The sequence below is a fragment of the Antechinus flavipes genome, chromosome 2 (genome assembly GCF_016432865.1).
Source record: "Antechinus flavipes isolate AdamAnt ecotype Samford, QLD, Australia chromosome 2, AdamAnt_v2, whole genome shotgun sequence".
Lineage (NCBI taxonomy): Eukaryota > Metazoa > Chordata > Mammalia > Dasyuromorphia > Dasyuridae > Antechinus > Antechinus flavipes.
The window spans coordinates 183,358,505-183,378,533 of NC_067399.1; the positions used below are offsets into that span (position 1 = coordinate 183,358,505).

Here is a 20,029-nt window from a genome sequence, read left to right on the forward strand (position 1 = left end):
GATCCTTTCCTTACTTCTTGGATCTCTTTGGGAAATAGACTTACTAGCAATATCACAGGGTAAAAGGTTATAGACAATGTAATAGCTTTTGGGACATAGTTCCAAATTGCTTTCCAGAATGGTTGGACCAGTTCACAGCTCCACCAACAGTGCATTAAATTACCTATTTTCTTGTACTCCCTCTGGCATCTATGATTTTCCTTTTTTTGTCAATTTAGTCAATCATCTGATGAATGTGAGTGCAAGTTGGGACTTCAAGGTTGTTTTAATTTATATTATTCTAGATTGTTCGTGTTTTAGAGTGATATTTTTTTTTTAACATGGCTACTGAGAACTTTGATTTCTTCCTCTAAATTAATGCCTATTCAAACTTTGACTGTTTATCAATTGAGGAATGGTTCTTATTCTTATAGAATAAATTCCATATATATATATATATATTCAGTTTTATCAGAAAATCTAGTTGCAAAGATTTTGTCCCCACATTTTTTCTTCTCTGTAAATTTAGTTGTATTTGCTTTGTGCAAAAGCTTTTTAATTTTATGCAATGAAAATTTGTCATTTTACCTCCTGTGAACCTCTGAATCTTTTCTTTGATCACAAACTTTTGCCTTATCCATAAATTAACATATAATTTAAGATATCCTTTATATATAAAATGTATAAATATCACGAAATAAAATATATATGTGTGTGTGTATTTAACTTCATGATATTTTATTTTTCCAATTGCATGTATAGTTTTCAACTCATTTTGTAAAATTTTGACTTCCAATTTATTTCTTTCCTTCATCCCTTAACTTCCCTTTCCCCGAGATTGCAAATAATATGACATAGGTTATCATATAGAATCATTTTAAACATGTTTCTATATTAGTCGTGTTGTGAAAGAAAAATCAGAATGAAAGGGAAAAACCATGAGAAAAAAAAAAGGAAACAAAAAAGGTGAAAATACTATGCTTCAAACTGCAATGTTCATGGTTTTCTCTCTGATATGGATGGCATTTTCCAAAATATTCATTTTTAGATATGGACACTGAGAGCATTCGTTTTGTTTGACTCTACTTATTATAAGTTACAAATTTCTCTCCTACACCTCCATCGCCTCGATTTTTGATTAGAAGTATGTTAGGTAAGGGAAATAGGTAATTACTAACAGTGCTGGGGAAAACAACAACAACAACAACAACAACAACATCAAAAATAAAAGAGGGTTTTTATTTTATTGTTTTAATGCACAGAAGAAAAGCATGGATTAATAGAATCATTTTGAATATGATGTAGAATTTGTTATAAACATTTAAAAAAAGTAATCAGTTTGAAATGCAAATTCATGGTTAATTTTGTGTGTGTGTGTGTGTGTGTGTGTGTGTGTGTGTGTGTGTATGTGTGTGTGTATCCTGTAGGCTCATTTTTTTTTCCGATCTAATTTCATTAAAAAAAAATCTTTAAGTATCATACAAATGTAAATTATAATTTTATTAGAAATCTTAAAACTTTTCAAAAGCAAATTAAAAAATAATTACATAATTTAGATGTGAAAGATCTTATAGATGTAGTGATATTACACCATGCATATTCCATTCCAACTCTTTATTTATTTGCTTAATTGTTTTTTCTCTTTTCAGCACCTTGCGGATATAATGTAACCTCTCAAAATGGCACAGTTTATTCCCCAGGATTTCCAGATGAATATCCAATTTTAAAGGATTGCGTATGGCTTATTACTGTTCCTCAGGGACATGGGGTTTACATCAACTTCACCTTGTTACAGACTGAAGCAGTGAACGATTACATTGCAGTCTGGTATGTGATCTTAAAGAAAATAATGTATCTGGATAATTCAGCTTTGACTTTCAATATCTGTAACTACATATTGTATAGTGAAGTGTGGTTTCACTAGAAACTGTGATTAAACATAAAGTTGAAAATAAATTTACAAAATTATCCCTAGGAAAAGACTGAAATATATATATTTCATGTATATATATTCACATGTATAGAACTTGCCTATAAATATGCCATTAGAGACATCATATGTAAGTTTTTGTTTTTTTAAATTAAGTTATCTAAATTTTGGGGGAAGGAGTGAGTAAGAATACAATATTTCAATACATAATTTATTTTAAAACTTTTTTTATAAGCGAGTTTTTTTATGATACTGAAAAACTTCTAGTAAGTCTTTGCCTTTACAAGAAAATTATTTATAAATGTTGCATTAAAGTGATATAGTATTGAAAACCCTGTAAGAAGGAAAACTCAAAATAGCCCACAAACTCAGAATAATTACAATCATAGTCAGTGTTTAAATGAAAGATCAAATTTACAAACAAATATATCCTTTTATCCTGAGCATGTTTTGTAACTAAAGTTTTAAAATCTTTTGTTTTGGCTGTTTTTCATTTTTATCTTAACATCTCTATTAATCAGTGAAAAGGAATGTTGGCATTTAATGGCAGTGTGAATAAAAAAATTAGAAGTATAAGCTTGTTTTAAAAATTTCTTAGTATATAATAATATTAATGCTTCAATCTTAAGAAGAATTTTCTGAATTTCTTCAATTAAGTGAACTCAACAATTTGCCTTTGACAATAACCTTTCACATTTCTCAGCTCAAATTTTAGTTAAAAAAAAAACAAACAATAGTATTTACTATAATGTTGTAATAGGAAAATTGAGAGACTAAAATCCAGACCACCTGAATTTTGATACAGTATTTGCTATTAATCAACCCTCTAATTTTAAACAAATTACTTAAACTCTCCTTGACTTAGTTTCTATGTGTCAAATAGTTATAATTGCCTTTGAAATATTTAATTTTTATTTTTAGGATCAAATGAGAAATTATACACACACACATTATGTCTTTATAGACATAAGATATCATTTTGTACATAGTTATTAGGATGGATACTTGCAAGATAATGGAATCCTGATTCATAATCTTACCATTTGTATTACCTTGAACATCCATTTAGTTTTCTGGGCCTCAGTTTCTTCAACTGTAATGAAAAGGTTTACTAGATGACCTGCTAACTATAGTTCTAGGATTCAAGGAAATAAATCTTTCTTAAATTTCAATTTACAATTATCATGTATAATGCTTTAAGTACATAAAGAATATGTACAAGAATAAAGGAATAAACTATATATAAAGGAAGAAAATATCCTTGAACCTGATTTTACTGAAAGCTTAAATGGGAACTAACTCCTTAAAGTGCATAGATTAACCCTGTGGGATGAAGACAAGCATCAGAGACACATATTGATTTTGTTCTTATTCACCCAGAGTCTAATTCAGAGAGATCCCAAAAGTCACTGATGTTTTTTTGGCTTGCTCTTACATGGCACTCTCCTATGCTTATTAGAGAAATTTACATTTAATTTGTTATAAATCTTCTAGAGAGAATAGATTCCATCTTCTCTGAAACATGGGAACAATATTTGACTCAATTACATAATTTTCTGAGAAAAATGGAAAATTCTACCTAAGGGTAAAATAAGTAATTTTTGAAGGAGTGTTTATGTAATTCAGAAACAGTTACTATATCATAGATTCAACCTTTGAATTTCAAAAGTTCTCTATTATAATCACTCATTTTATAGAAGTGGATGAGAAATGTTCAGTATTAGAAAGAAGGACATTCTGGTGGCATCATGGATAGAGCACTAAGTCTAGAGTCAGGAAGATTTATCTTTCTGATTTTAAATTTGACCTCAGAAACTTATTAGCTCTGTGACCCTGGGTAAGTCACTTAATTCTGTTTGCCTTAGTTTCTTGATCTGTGCAAGAAACTGGAAAAGGAAATGGCAAATCTCTCCAGTATTTTTGCCAAGAAAATGCCAAAAGGGGTCATGAGGAGTTGGACATGATTGAAACAACTAAACAACAACATGCAGAAAAATTCCTAGAATATGCTATATTCAAGATCCCTCAGTTCAAATCCTGGTTTTTCTATTAATTAACTAGCTGTGTAATGTTGAATAAATCATTTCCCTTTTCTATGCCTGATCTTTCTTGCTAAAAATAAAGTGTTTGATTTAAACGATCTTTAACAGTCATCCCAGCTCTAAATAATATGATGCTATTATTGTATAAAGAGAAAAAAAACAAAAGCAGCCACCAAAAACAATTAGGTCAGATAAAATCAATCAAGTAATGAAGTTGAAAGAACCAGACTTAAAAATCAGATTATCTGACATTTTATCCTATTCTCTAGTTCTGTCCCTAATTAGCCATGTAACCATATGACAATTTCTATCTTAGTTTCCTCATCTTTGTAACAAAGATTATCATGCATGAACTACTTACCTTAAAGAATTAGCAATAATGTACTTTGTGTATTATAAAAAAAATAAAATTCTTTGAATGAAGATTAGTGATTTTAAAAAGTATCATTAAGTTTAACCATCATAATGTGGATATCTCTACAGAAAAAAAAGTTTCACGTATTACTTTTCAATCATTGATACAAATATGATCTTGTTATACAATTTTTCTGAAAATCTCAACTTTAGAATGAAGATAATCATTGGCTTTTTAATTTTGAATACCAATAATATAATGAGTCCTGTCATTATAATTATTAGCCCACTTTTACAAAAACGAAATTCTCTGTCAAGAGAATATTGTTAATTTATATGATAATTTAATAGCTTTTCATTTAAGAATTGCTCTTTTCCCCCCCTTTTCCCTAGGGATGGTCCTGATCAAAATTCACCTCAGCTTGGCATTTTCAGTGGTAATACTGCCCTTGAGACAGCTTACAGCTCTACCAATCAAGTGCTCCTCAAGTTTCACAGTGACTTTTCAAATGGTGGTTTCTTTGTCCTCAATTTCCATGGTTAGTTTATTTTCACCAATTTTTATAACTCAGAAAATGCTTATCTTCTTTGACTAAACTTCCAAATGCACCATTACTTATCTTTAAACCCAAAACATGTGAACTTATAGTATCTGCTTTTGGCAATAGCATTTCAACTATATCCTACCTAATAACTTCTTTTTGGGGGGAAATTTTAAAGGATTTGCTGTTCATGAAGTAGTAGATCTGAGTTTTGATGCAGAATCTGTTATTGATCAGCTATGTGATCTGGGATATGCTTAACTTTTCTTTGAGAGAATTTCTGTATTATCTGCTCATTCTACATTTTGGATTTGAATAGCATTTTCCTAGAGTAATATGGATAGATGTTTCTTTTTGATTGAGAGAAGCAAGTATTGTTTCAAGGAAGATATTAAAACTATCAATTAAGCCTGAACTCTTGGAAAAGACATTGAATTTGGAATCAAGACATGAAGTTTCTTTTCTTTTTCTTTTTTTTTTTAATTTTAATAGTCTTTTATTTACAGGTTATATGTATGGGTAACTTTACAGCATTGACAATTGCCAAACCTCTTGTTCCAATTTTTCTCCTCCTTCCTCCCATCCCCTCCCCCAGATGTCAGGATGACCAGTAGATGTTAAATATATTAAAATATAAATTAGATACACAATAAGTATACATAACCAAACCGTTATTTTTCTGTACAAAAAGAATTGAATTCTGAAATATTGTACAATTAGCCTGTGAATGAACTCAAAAATGCGAGTGTGCAAAAATATAGGGATTGGGAATTCAATGTAATGGTTCTTAGTCATCTCCCAGAGTTCTTTCGCTGGGCATAACTAGTTCAGTTCATTACTGCTCCATTGGAATTGATTTGGTTCATCTCATTGTTGAGGATGGCCAGGTCCATCAGAGTTGGTCATCATATAGTATTGTTGTTGAAGTATATAATGATCTCCTGGCCCTGCTCGTTTCACTCAGCATCAGTTTGTGTAAGTTTCTCCAGGTCTTTCTGAAATCCTCTTGTTGGTCATTTCTTACCAAACAATAATATTCCATAATATTCATACACCACAATTTCTTCAGCCATTCTCCAATTGATGGGCATCCACTCAGTTTACAGTTTCTAGCCACTACAAAGAGGGCTGCCACAAACATTCATGCACATACAGATTCCTTTCCTTTCTTTATTATCTCTTTGGGATATAAGCCCAAAGACATGAAGTTTCAATGATATTTGTGTAATATGGACAAATAATTTCAATTCTTTGGGCTCCTCCTTCTTTTAAAAAAATGAGAAGGCAAGACATGATGTTCTCAGAGATCTCCTTTTCTATAAATCCTTTTATTTTAAGATATTGATAAACATAAGACTCACCATTACTTATAAAAGTTTTTAATAAAATAGATTTAGTTGATATCATTTAGCACCTTTGATTATTTGTCAAATGAATATTATATGTACATATATTTAATGTCATAGACACTACTAAGTTTTGGAGATGCAAATAAAGTCAGAAGACAGTCTTATTCTCAGGATGCTAACAGTCTAATGGAGAGAAAATATGCAAACAACAATGTATAAATATGTCACATATGGAATTAATTAGAAATAATCAAGAGAAGGAAGGCACTAGAACTAAAAAGAATAAAGAAAGCTTTCCCATATAAAAGGAGATTTTAGTTGTGTCTTTAGGGAATCCAGGAAGCAGAGAAAAGGAAGCATTGATAAGTGATAAGAGTGATAAGAGACTACTAGGAGGGAAAATAGATAGGTAATGTATGCACATTCATATGTGTATACAGATTCTTAATAAAAAATAGAAACTAATATTTTGAGTTTAATGCCATTACATGTTCTAGAAGCATGTTTTGTGGTATAAATGCAACATCTTGTCAAAATCAAGATGTATGATTTATGCAAACCTCTCCCCTTTCTACAGATCTATGTTCTATTGTAGAGGAAAATATATGACATCTCAATAGTCTCAGGTCTTCCTGTGACTTTCTGTTTAATGATTTGTTGTGTTCTATTCTATTCTCATATAAGATTCAAAGAAACACAAAATGTTAAGCCCAAAGAGTGTTTTAGAGTTCAATCCCTCCATTTAAAAAATGGAGAAACTGAGGTCTTATAAAATGGCTAAGCTCAAATAGCATGTTCTTAATAAATTTAATAATAATGCTATCAATCTGATTGCAACGAGACACTATTATATGGAAGATTTTATTTGTTGGACTCTGGGGATGTCCGAACATGAAAGGCAGGCAGCTAAGCCTAGATGGCAAGAGGGGCTTATGGCTGTCTGAAATTGTTAGTTTTTCATTAAAATGTTCTCCTGAAGTTGGTGATCATTTTGATATGAGACTAGGAAATCATACTTTGGGCTTTGTTGACAGAATTTATTAAGTGCAGAATTAGAGAGTGAAGAATATATGGAGGGTACAATATAGATGAAGATTTATGTTGCTAGTAGAATGATTGAATTGAGGCATAGAATATTGTTGTAAGTGGCTTAGAGTTAGGAAGAGCTTATCAGGTGACATCTAGGTGGAACAGTGGATAGATAAGAGTGTGGGCCACCAGTGAGGAAGATACTTATTACTGTATGACCCTAAACAACTTAACCCAATTTGCTTCAGTTCCACATCTGTAAGATGAGCTAGAGAAGGAAATGGAAAAATACTCTAGTGCATTTGTCAAGAAAATCTCAGGTGTGGTCACAAAGAGTTGGATACAACTGAAGAGGCTAAACAACATATCAGGTAACTGGGGGTGGAGATCTGCATAGGTCTCTCTGCATGTTTGTGTGACTCATTGTGTGGATTTTCTTTTTTAAGTCTTCAAGAAAAGTTCTGATATTCACAGATGTCCTTCCCTCTTCACTCTTCCTACCTATCCCTCTTTACCTTTAACCTTCAGACTTCCAAACTTGAATGAGTTCATTTATTCCTCTTGAGTCTCTTGCCACAATTCAATATCATCAGAATAATGAACATTATAATTCCCAATCTAAGTAGTATAGTATCATGCTGTCAGGTGGCCACATATAGACAGTGGAAAGAATGGATTGAGAGGATCCTGAGAATATTTTTGGTTATTGTTCTTGCTATTGCTGTTGTTGATATTTGAGTAGCATCTAGTTGCAGATTGAGAAAGTACCCACAATTAAAATGGAGGATGACAAGTTAGAGAAGGAAAGAGGCTTTTTTAATTGGAGAAGTGAGAATGGTAATAGCTTCAGGTTGAAAAGGAATGTATTTTTAATTTTAAAAAGTACACCTTAGGGCTTCTGGGGGTAGAGCCAAGGTACAAGTAAAGCCAGGAAGCTGCTCAAGCTCCTCCAGTTTCCTATGAGAACTACATGAAACCAAGCCTCTGAACAGAGTTTGATGGAATGAATCCATTCTTCAGTTCAAGATAGACTGAAAAAACTTCAAGAAAAGTCACTCTTACTAGGATGAAAAGGGTGTTCAACCCAGCTCAGTTAGACTCTGGGAAAGCCAGTGAGAGGGTCTTAACTACAGCAATTCAGCAAATAAGACCTTTGGTGCTGGCTCAGTTGAAGAGCAAATCAGTGGGGCAGTCTCCACTCCTAAGACTGAGACTCAGAAGGCACATTTAGGAAACCAAGCTGTTTCCTGAAAAGAGCAGGTAAAGCTACCAGTTGCAAACACAAGGGATCCTATCCTCAAAGCCAAAGCTCAGAGCAGCATAGGAAGCTTGGGACAATGTTCCATTTACCCCAGGAGCAGAGCTCAATCATAAAAGTAATAAAAAAAAAAAAAAAAAAAAAAAAAAAAAGAGGAAATACTAAATGAAAGGGAAAGAAAATGAGCAAGAAACAAAAAAGAACCTTGACCCTAGAAGGTACTGTGGTAACAGGGCAGACTAAAACACAAACTTAGACAAGAACAAAATATGCACAGAAGAAATCTCAAATAATGGTATAAATTGGTTTCAAGCCCAAAGAGTCTTCTTGGAAGTGTTCACAAAAGACATTAAAAGGCAAATAAGAGAGGTAAAAGAAAAAAATGAGAGGTATGAAAGAGAAAATCAACAAGTTGGAAAAGGAAGGAAAAAAGTTATCTGAAAAAAACACTCCCTTAAACAGTAAAATTAACCAAATGGAAAAAGAGATATAAAATATATCTGAAGAAAATTATACCTTAAAAATTAGAACAGGGTAAATAGAAGCTAATGACTCTGTGAGACAGCAAGAATCAGTCAAATAAAAAGAATGAAAAATGGAAGAATATGTGAAATACCTCTTTGGACAAATAGTCAACTTGGAATATAGATAGATAGAAAAGATAATTTAAAATTATTTAATTTAAAATCATATATTATATGTGTGTGTGTGTGTGTGTGTGTGTGTGTGTGTATGTGTGTGTATGTATGTAGTTTAAAGGTTAAACTGTTTGCATCCATAGATGGGAAAATGATACCTGTAATTCTTGAGAACTGCATCTGTCAATGGGGCAGATAGAAAGGGGCATCATGTGAAATGAGAGTGGTTGTGAATAGACTTTGATGTGTTGGTATTAAAGAAAAAGACATTAAGGGGTAAAAATGGTCTGTATTTGAAAAAGAGGAAAGAGGAGATATAATGTAACAATTAGTTCACATGGGGAGGTATAAAAGACCTATTATAATTGAGTGAAAGAAAGGAGTGTGACCATTTTCTGAAGCTTGATCACATAAGTTTTGGCTGTAAGAGGGAATAACTTAATCATTCATTTGGGTTTAGAAATTTATCTGACCCTATAAAAAAGTATGAGGAGAAAGAGAAAGAAAGTGAAGGGACAGAATAGAAGAGAAGGCAGAAACACTGGGGAAAAGGTAAGAGAAGGGGGGAAGGGAAGATAAGATAGTGAGTGGAGTGGGTTAAAAAGACTACTAAAAGCAGGGGAGAGGAGTAATAGGACTAAAGGTGCAGGGTAGGGTGGATAAAAAATAACAGGACTAAAGACAGGAAAGATAGAACAAAGAAGAGAAAATAGGATGGAGGGAAATATAGAGTTGGTAATCATAATTGTGAATGGGAATGGGATGAACTCTGATAAAATCGAAGTGAATAGCAGATTGGATTAAAAAACAGAATCCTACAATATGTTGCTTACAAAAAACACATATGACACAGAAATATATGATGATATACTTAAGAGAATCCTAGAAAATCATTCAAAACTCTACTGGAAAAAATTCACAGCTTTAGCAAAATTGTGGGATATAAAAGAAACCCACACAAATCATCAGCTTTTCTATATATTACTGACAAAACCTAGGAAGAAAAATTCCCTTTAAAATTACTGTGGACAAAATAAAATACCTGGGACTCCGCCTGCCACAACAAACCCAAGAACTATATGAATATAACTGCAAAACACTTTACACACAAAGTCAGATCTAAGTGATTTGAAAAATATCAATTGCTCATGAGTAAGCCAAGCCAACATAATAAAAATGAGAATTCTGCCTAAATTGGTCTACTTGTTCAGTGCCATATCAATCAAGCTTCCAAAAATTATTTTATAGAACTAGAAAAAATAATAACCAAAATCATCTAGAAGAACAAAAGGTAAAGAATATCAAAGGAATTAATGAAAAAAATAGAAAGGAAGGTGACTTAGAAGTACCAAACTTAAAACTATATTATCAAGCAGCAGTCATCAAAACCCATTTGGTACTTACTGGCTAAAAAAGAGAGGGGGTGGATCAGTACAATAGAATGGATACACATGATTCAATAATCAAGGCCTATAGCAATATTATATCAAATATTATATTGATAAACCCCCCAAACTTCAGCTTCTAAAGTAAGAAGTCACTATTTGATAAAAATTGCTAGGAAAACTGGAAAATAATATGTCAGAAATTTGGCATAGACCTATATCTCATATTCCATACCAAAGTAAGGTCAAAAGGCATACATGATGTGGACTTAAAGGATGATACTATAATCAAATTATGAGAACAAGGGATAATTTACTTATCAGATCTTTGAAGAAGGGAAGAATTTATGGCCAAAAAACTAGAGAACATTACAAAAAGCAAAATGGACAACTGTGATTACATTAAATTAAAAAGTTTTTGCACAAACAAAACCAACAAGATTAAAAGAATAGTACAAAGCTAGAAAAATCTTTACATTCAGTTTTTGTGATAAAAGTCTAATTTCTAAAATATATAAAGAATTCTGTCAAATTTGTAAGAATAAAGTCATTCCCCATTTGATAAATGGTCGCAGGATTGGAACAGACAGTTTTCAGATGAAGAAATTAAAGCCATCTAGTTATATGGAAAAAATGTTTTTAATCACTATAGATTAGAGAAATGCAAATTAAAACAACTTTGAGGTACTACCTCATATCTGACAGATTGGCTAAGATAAGGAAAAGATAATGATAAATGTTGCAGGAAATTGGGGAAAACTGGGATACTAATGCATTGGTTGAGTTGTGAAATGATGCAACCATTTTGGAGAGCAACTTCGAACAATGCCCAAAGGGCTAAAAAACTGTGATCCTTTGATCCAACAATGCTGTTACTGGGTCTGTATTCCTAGGGAATCACAAAGGATGGAAAAAAGATCCACATATGCAAAAATGTTTGTAACAACTCTTTTTGTGGTAGCTAAGAATTGAAAAATGAGTAGATGCTCATCAATTGGGGAATGGCTGAACAAGTTGTGGTATATGAAAGTAATGGAATATTATTGTTCTGTAAAACATGATAAATACAAAAAATGATGAATAAGCTGATAGAAAGGCCTGGAAATATGTACATGAACTGATGTTGAGTGAAATAAGCAGAACCAGGAATATATTATGTATAATAACAGTAAGAATATGCGAAAATCAATTATGAAAGAATTGGTTCTTCTCAATGACTCAGTAATTCAAAGAAATCCCAATGGATTTTGGACAAAAAATGCCACTGCATCTAGAAAAAGAAGTAAGGAGACTGAATGTACATTAGCACATGCTACGTTCACTTCTTTTTTCTTTTTTCTTTTAATCTTTCACATAGTTTTTCTTTTTGCTTTGATTTTTCTCTCCAAATATGATTCATAAAGCAATGTATATTAAAAATAAAAAACTTACCAGGAAAAAAAAAGCACACTTAGAAGGAATATGGGGGCCAAGGAAAAGTGTCTCACCTAATAATATCAACTAAATAGGAAGATTCAAGATGTTTTCTCAGAGGAAGAAAAAAACATGAGTAATAAGGGAGAAAATCTGTGATAATTTGGAAGAAAAGAAGCTTTCTGAATGAATGCACAGAATGTAGGAATATGCTTAGTCATAATATGATGATTTTTTGACCATCATGAATCTAATTCAAGGAAGTTAAAAATAGTTTCCTCTTTTATTCTACTGAAGTAGAGTAGTCCTGAACCCCCATGAGAAATTTCTGAGGGGCAGGTGAGGGAATATCATTAAGATATAGAGGCATGTGTAATTTGAGAGTCAGGCAGATGAGAATGGCCGGCAAAAGCTATAGACTTGTAGCTGTCTATAATTGTAAATTCTTTCTGTGAAGGTAACCCACAAGATTATGTCTATGTCTAAAGCTGGTAGCTTTCTAATGGTGTTATTTTAGTAGGGGGGTAAAATGACTAAAATCCTATCTCATGTTATATTTTAATGAAAGAATTCTAACCTCTGGTATTCTTCATATGGGAGAAGAAGGCACTAAGGGTAGGAATGGGCAATGTACAAATAAAATAAGAGGAAAGAACAAATGATATATAATAATATTAACAGTAACTTATATTTATATAACACATCATTTGGCAGCCATTGTCATAATCTCTTTACAAATATTAATTCATTTGATTCTTATACCAACCCTTGAAGGTAGGTGCTATCATCCCTATTTTATAGACGGGGATACTGAAGTTATGTGACTTGCCCAAGATCACACAAGCTAGCAAATATTGGAAGCTAAATTTGAATTTGAGTCTTTCTTTTACCAGTGTGTGAGGAGCATGTACATATGTATAGATGTATGTGAGTATACTTAAGTATATACATGTGTAAGTATACTTAAACATTTTGGTTTTTGGTATGACATGTACATATACATACTTAGAAGATAAGGGCCATGCTTGTGACTTTTAAAAATTATGACTTTAACATAAAATATGTATAAGTATAAGGCTAATTACATATGTAATGCATGTTGAGTTTCAGGTTCTTATATGACTGGTCTTCATCAATTTAGGCTTCATTATTACTATTTCTAACTGGTTTCCAGTCTGACCAAAATTAAATGATCTTGAAGATTTAACAATAGAGATGTGATTAATCAACCCTCTCAATCTTATGGACATTTATAAATAAATATATTGTACTGGAAAATTTTAAAATGTGTCTATTTTCAAAGATAACATAATTGATTTCCATTTCTTATAATTTTTAGCTTATCAGCTGAAGAAGTGCCAGTCTCCACCAACAGTTCCACAGGCTGAGATACTTACTGAAGATAATGATTTTGAAATAGGTAATATCTTCACCATCCATTTCCCCTATGCATTTATATCACTTAAACTAGTATGTTCTCTATAAATCATGATTTCAAATTAGTAGAAGTATAACTTTGTTCATTTGTTACTATGTGATTAAAAAAAAAAAACTTTCAGGTATTTCTGGTGTCATTTTCTATTAATGGAATTGTCTTATTACATGAGCTTTTTTTCCCCTTTCCAATTGTGAAGATCCTTATACTTTTTTATTTAATAGTAATAAACAATTACATAATACTAAAAGTTTTCAATATGATTTACATATCTTATTTTAAAATATTTCTGATAAGTTTTTGGTTTATGATTTTGTCTGAAATATAATTCTTTTTGATTGGGAGATATAGACAATGTATGGAGCAAGAAATTTTTTTAAAAAAATTGCAGTGATTTTATAATTCCATTATTATGGATATCCCCTATATCAGTCTTAATCAAGTCTTGTCAACATGTGGTTCCTTTCCATGTTTTCTATAGGATCTGTATTCAATACTTCTCCAGTGTGTTATAGATCTAAGACTAAACACTTGGATGGTGCTATTATCACTTTCTTACTACATGACTCAACCAGTGTTAAAACTATAACCAAGTTTAAACTGACCCCTTCACTGAGGATGACATTAAATTATATTTAACTGACATTATTTTGAAGTTCTAAGTTTGTGGTTTTTATTTTGGACTCTAAGTGCTTAATATCACTGTGAGGTAATAATGAACATATATGTCCAGTCTCTAAGCTCAGTTGACTCTAAAATGGCAATCAGGATGAGGTTATTCTTCCATTTAATAATTTTACTCCCACATTCCTTTGGTCCACACAAAGTAGCTTTCAGCTTTCTTGATGTTCCTCAAACATGACACTACGCTTTCCAACTCTTTTATTGGCACCTTTGTACTGGTTATTCTCCTTATTTGGAATATATTCTTAAATCACTTCCACCTCTTAGAATTCCATTTCATTGAAAACTCTACTAAAGAGACATTTTATGTTCAGGTTTTCGTGGGCTTTTGGCTATTTAGTTACCTTTTTTCCCCCCCAACATTTTCTTGTACACATTTGGTTTATATTTATTTATGTGTGTGATTTTCTTCTTTTAAAATAATATAGTAATAGTTCTCTCTGGGAGAAAGCAGGTTTCTTGGGGAGGTTTTCTGGAGGCAGCCTTAGTATCAGTTAAGAATAATAATCACCTACAGGTGATAAAAGTTCAGATCTTTTATTGTCTCCAATATAGCCCGGTTAGCTTAGAGGCCTATCTCTCTGCTTGGTTCCAAGAGCTCCCTCCGAATGTCTCCAAATCCAAAGGTTTGTCCTTCAGTCCTCCAGCCAGCCAAGTGGAAAATGGAATGGATCTCTCTTGCCTTGGAGAGAGGGCTTCTAGCTCTCAATCTCCAATATAGCCGGGTTAATTTTTCTTAGAGGCCTATCTTCTTAGTTCTAAGAGCTCTTGCAGCTTTGTCCTTTGCTTCTGCCTCTGCTTTCTTCAGCCTCCAGAGCCAGCACCAAGTTGAATCTGTCTTGCCTCTGAGAGAGGGCTTCTGGCTCTCAATCTCCCAGAGTGCTCCTCTCCGATCCCAGTCAATGTTCCGAAGTAAAATTCCTCACTCAGAGAGGGCTTCTGGCTGAATTCATTTGATGCTCCCCTCTCAATCTAAATTCAGCTCCACTCCTTGGGTAATTCAGCTGAATTCTGTCCGAGAGCCTCTGTCTGTTTCTTATATGTGAGAGAGAGGAATTATGGGATACAAGAGAGAATGATTATGGGTTTCTTCCCAGAGTGCTCTCTGGCCCTAAGAGCTTCAAGTAGGGTGTGAATTCACAGAGTTACACAATTAACTTTGCGAATCTCCCATACTTGTGAATTCCAATGAGTAAAGGTGTGAACACAAGCATTGTATCAATTACATTGAGTTAACACTAGGATTCTAACATCTCCCTTGAGTTATCACCTTGTTTCAAGTTGAGTTAACACTAGGATTCCAACATATGTCTTATCACCCACATAGAATATATGTTCTTAGAAAATCATGATTGTTTAACTTTTGTTTTTGTATTCCCTGTATTAAGCCCAGTACCTGCATTTAATAGGGACTTAATAGATGTCTAGTGATGGATACATTCAACATTGAGTAATGATAGCTCTTGCCTCAAAGAAACATAAGCTAATAGAGAGACATATTATTATTACTATTATTATTCCTAATAATTATGATAATGGTAAATGAGCGAGAGGCATAATTTGGAGGATAGAAAGTTAGCAAATCCTGAATTAAAGTATTGCCTTTAGCACATACATGCTTTGTGACACTGGACAAGTTACTAAATCTCTCACTGTTCCTGTGCAGTTTTCTATGGCTATAAATTGTAGAATGTGACCATTTGCATTAGTAAAGAGAGATTCTGAACTTCTTCTTGAACAATTGCCTATTCTAGATAAAATAACTGCTTTGGATAATAATGATGAAAGCACACTTATTAATCAGATGCTCAAAACAAAACAAAGAGCTTCAAGAATCAATAGCAGGAAAAAAATGTATTTTTCTAATTGGCAAGATCAGAGAAAAACATCTTGGAGGAGATGGCCTTTGAACTGGGATTTTAATTCATATAAGGATATTAGTATGGAATTATACGGTCAAAATGAACACTGTGATACCACCATCCAAATGTCTGAAAAATTTACATAACTGGTAACAATGTAGGGCAGGGAAAAATATTTTTATAGAATGTGCCAGATCTTTTTTGAGGAAAAAAATTAATATATTAATTATTGGAAATAGCATCTTCTTGGGACATGGAAGACTAAAAATGTGTGTATATAATTAAGTAAAAAAAAAATTACATACTTGATGTTAAAAGGCCTGTATTCATTTTAAATGGTTTTTATACATATAAATATATACACAGATGTTACTTTGCTATTTCACAAAGAAAACAATTGCAAGAAAATTGTATTAATTTTGCTAGGTGATTTTGTGAAGTACCAGTGCCTTCCTGGTTACACACTGTCAGGAACTGATACATTGACCTGTAAGCTCAGCGCGCAGTTGCAATTTGAAGGCTCTCCCCCAACCTGTGAAGGTAAGTTCTTTCCTACACTAAAAAAATAAAAATAAATCTATTCAGCATGGATGACTTTCTATGTGTTGATATTAGTTGGATTTAAAGATTTGGCAACATTGTAGGCTATGTTTCTGGTTCACTCTCACATCTCTCTTCTGCTGCTTGTTAGCTGTCTAACCTTGGGCAAGTCAGTGAACTTCAACACCTTACCTGGAAATAATACTTTTTCTGAGGGATAGTGAGAAATTAAAATAGAACATATGATCCCCTAATTTCCCTTAAGTCTCTAAGATCTATGAATCTATATAGAATCAAAAGTTGAGTATATTTAATTTTAAGATTTTTAATTCAATTTAGTTTTTTTATTTCTCAATTACTTTGATTTTAAGACTTATATAGTAAATTGTTTGGTGTTATGTATAATATAATTACCCAAAATGCAAAATACAAAAAGGAAACACTACTTCTGGGATGATTGACAAATGTATTTACTTCTTATGGACTAAAGCATTTTGTCAAAACCATTTCAGTGTTTTGGTGCATCTAAGAAAAATATACTTTTAAATTAAACACGGTCTACCTTGATTCTGTAATACTCAAATACAATGTCTTATAGGAGTATTTTCCTGCATCCTTTAACTTCATAATTCATCTCTCTTCTTCCAAATTATTTTTCCAACTCTGTATATATCTTGTAGGTACATAGTTATTTTCTCATTTGTTTGAAAAGTCCTTGAGGGCAGGAGCTGCTTTCACTTCCCTTGTACTCTTAGCACTTAGCTCAGTAGCTATCATAGAAAAAGCACTTAATAAAGCTTGTTAACCTCTTGATAGAATTTGCCAGATATGTTTCGTTTTGACTTAAATGAGAATAATCCATGAAAACCTCAGAGTTGCATTTTGCCAGTGCTATCTGGGAAAAAAAAACATTTTCTCTCTATATATTAATGAATAAAGACTAGAGGAAATTACTTTAAGGCCATCTTAGTTATCTGTCACATTAGTGGGTTGTCACTCTCTTTGTTATATTATTCAGCTACACATATCTATGTCTTAGCACTGAATTCACAACTCAGAGCTTTTAGATGAACATTATGGGAAAAGGCTGATTCAGTTATTTCAATTGAAGAATAAAAAATTAGTTGGAGGAAAAAGAAATGGGAATTTGAAGTGGACATAAAAGAGATTTGACAACTAGCTGGCTTCCCCTCTTCTAGAAAGCACTAGGGATAAGCCTTCAAAAATGACCAAGACAATTTTCTTTTATATATATTTAACATAATGAAGATGTATTTTCCAGAGGTCCTAGTTGACAGTTTTTGCCAGTTGTTTACTGAACTTTTCCAATTTTCCTGTAGGTACAGATGCATCTTAAGAACTAATTTCAATTATTCATGAATCTTAAGATGTGAATCTTCAACTGTTCTGGAAATCCTGTAAAGTACCAGAAATCACATGCTTTGTGTTTGATGCTTCATTTTCCTTTTGAAGGCCAATATTACTAAATAATATTATGTGGAAGTATAATAACTCAGAACAGGAAATTATCAAATTATAAGTGGCAAATTCTTTTAGAAGGTGTTTTTGACAGAAACCACAAGTAGATGCTTTCCTGTAATGGAGAAAGAGAGGAGAGGGAAAGAGGTTTTTGATAGTCCCTTGTGGGGATGCTGTGTATTTTTGAATGTGTGAATGCTACACAAGAAAAAAAAAAGCACAACAACAAATCCACAATCTAGCAACAATTCAGCTATAGGAAAGTCTGCCATCACTTCAAAGCTTCTACTGTAAGTGGGTGTTACTCTTGGCAACAGTATAAATGAATGGACATGAAGGAATCAAGCAGATATGAAAGGAAAAAGAGAAGCAAAATGAATCAGAAGAAATATTGCTACTTGATGGGGGAGATTTCCAAATTCATTTTTGAGTGTGAATATGTAGGGGAAATAAAAAGAATAGAATATAATAATACAGTAATTTAAATTACATTTATCTTTTTGTCTCTTTCATCTTTTTATTTGTTAAATTAAGACTATTTTAATAATTTAAAGTCAATGCACTGCTTTTCAAGGGAATGGATTTTAAAATTTATTGAAAAAATGACCTTTCTAAGCTGTTGGATTGAAAATTCAAAGAAAGCTCCTTCTTCTCATGGAGCCACAGAATTCCAATTCTGCAATTATAGTAACAGAAGATCACAGTCTTTACATGGGCATATACACTCAGGTTGATAGTTCCAGCGGTTAATAGTGCTGGTGTTTCAGATAATGCCACCCACTAATGGAGGATTCTATGATGAGCATACTTCCCTAATAGACACATTTATGATAGTGATGAGACAGACATGTAATTAAAATATTCCAAATTCAGATATGTATTGGGACTGAGTAATAGAAAGTAGACTTGATTCTTTAACCTGACGCCAGTGCAGACAAGAGAGACCATAACAATATTCCTCTACTCAATGACTGAATCAGTAGAGATGTTCAGTTCTATAAAAATATAGAGTTTATATAAATCTTTAACTATATACATTCATATTTTTAACACAGAAAAATCAACAGCATTTTTATTTATTTTAAGACATAATGTATTCAAATAAAAAATGGAAATTTGCTGACCGCTCAGTCATGAAAACAATAACCTTTTAACTATGAAGCTCCCTTTTGTGAATAATCAGTCAAATTATCTCTCCTTTATCATTACTTGCAGTTTTCTATTTTTAAGTATGCAATTTTTTCCATGATAAATAAATATTTTAAGGGGTATTTCAAAAGATTTTTCTTCTAATGCCAACTTCATTTTCTAAGTTTTAACAATTGTGTCTGTTTGAATTTTATTTTGATTTAAATAAAATACACTTTCAAAATTTACTGCATATATTTATGAACATTTCTTTAAGGGGTAAAATGGTGTTATCTTAGAATCTTTATAGTTTCTTCCAAAGAAAACATAATTAACTAATAGGAGATAACTTCTATAGATAAAATTTTTATCCTTTGGGCAAATAAGTCTGTCTCTCTCATTAAAGAATAAGTGATAATAAATCTTCTGGGACATTCTGATTAAATTAAAGTCAATATTACAACATGAATATTTCAGGAACTCTTCTATTTATTTTTGAACTATCAGTAATAGTAGTGTACCTTGCACTGAATTGTTTTATAAATAAAATATCACTGAGGGGTATTTTTTAATTTAAAATTGAATAGTAAATATAGGAATTAGGAATGCATGTTTAGTTTAAGATTTTTTCTTGGTTCATATGCACAAATTATTTTTATTCTGTGGTTTAATTTTGATGCAATAAGATAGGAAAAAATAATTATGTACATTAAAAATAGAATTCTCCTAAGAAGACAGGTGGTGCTATCTAAATAATGATGGGGATAATGATAGTATTGTCATGTTTTCCCAAAAATTGTGGCATGATCTTGAGTATAATTGAGGCAGGGTACCAAAAAAAAAGCCTATCTTCTTTTTTCTGTTATCATAATGTAATTTATTATGAACTTGCTATTTCAAAATGTTTAAATGATATCCTCTTATAGAAAAGAAAGATTGTACTGTAATACAACACACCAAGCATTCATTTATTCATTCATGC

General features: G+C 32.0%; 1 protein-coding gene across 1 annotated transcript in view; it reads left to right on the top strand.

Moving 5' to 3' along the window:
• The window catches only part of CSMD1 (CUB and Sushi multiple domains 1), a 2,716,069-nt gene that overhangs the window by 2,430,336 nt on the left and 265,704 nt on the right, over positions 1 to 20,029 (top strand). Inside the window, exons 43-46 of the mRNA XM_051975995.1 lie at positions 1,629 to 1,806; positions 4,699 to 4,844; positions 13,259 to 13,339; positions 16,327 to 16,440. Of these exons, the coding sequence (XP_051831955.1) occupies positions 1,629 to 1,806; positions 4,699 to 4,844; positions 13,259 to 13,339; positions 16,327 to 16,440 (519 nt within the window). The remainder of the gene's footprint in view (positions 1 to 1,628; positions 1,807 to 4,698; positions 4,845 to 13,258; positions 13,340 to 16,326; positions 16,441 to 20,029) is intronic.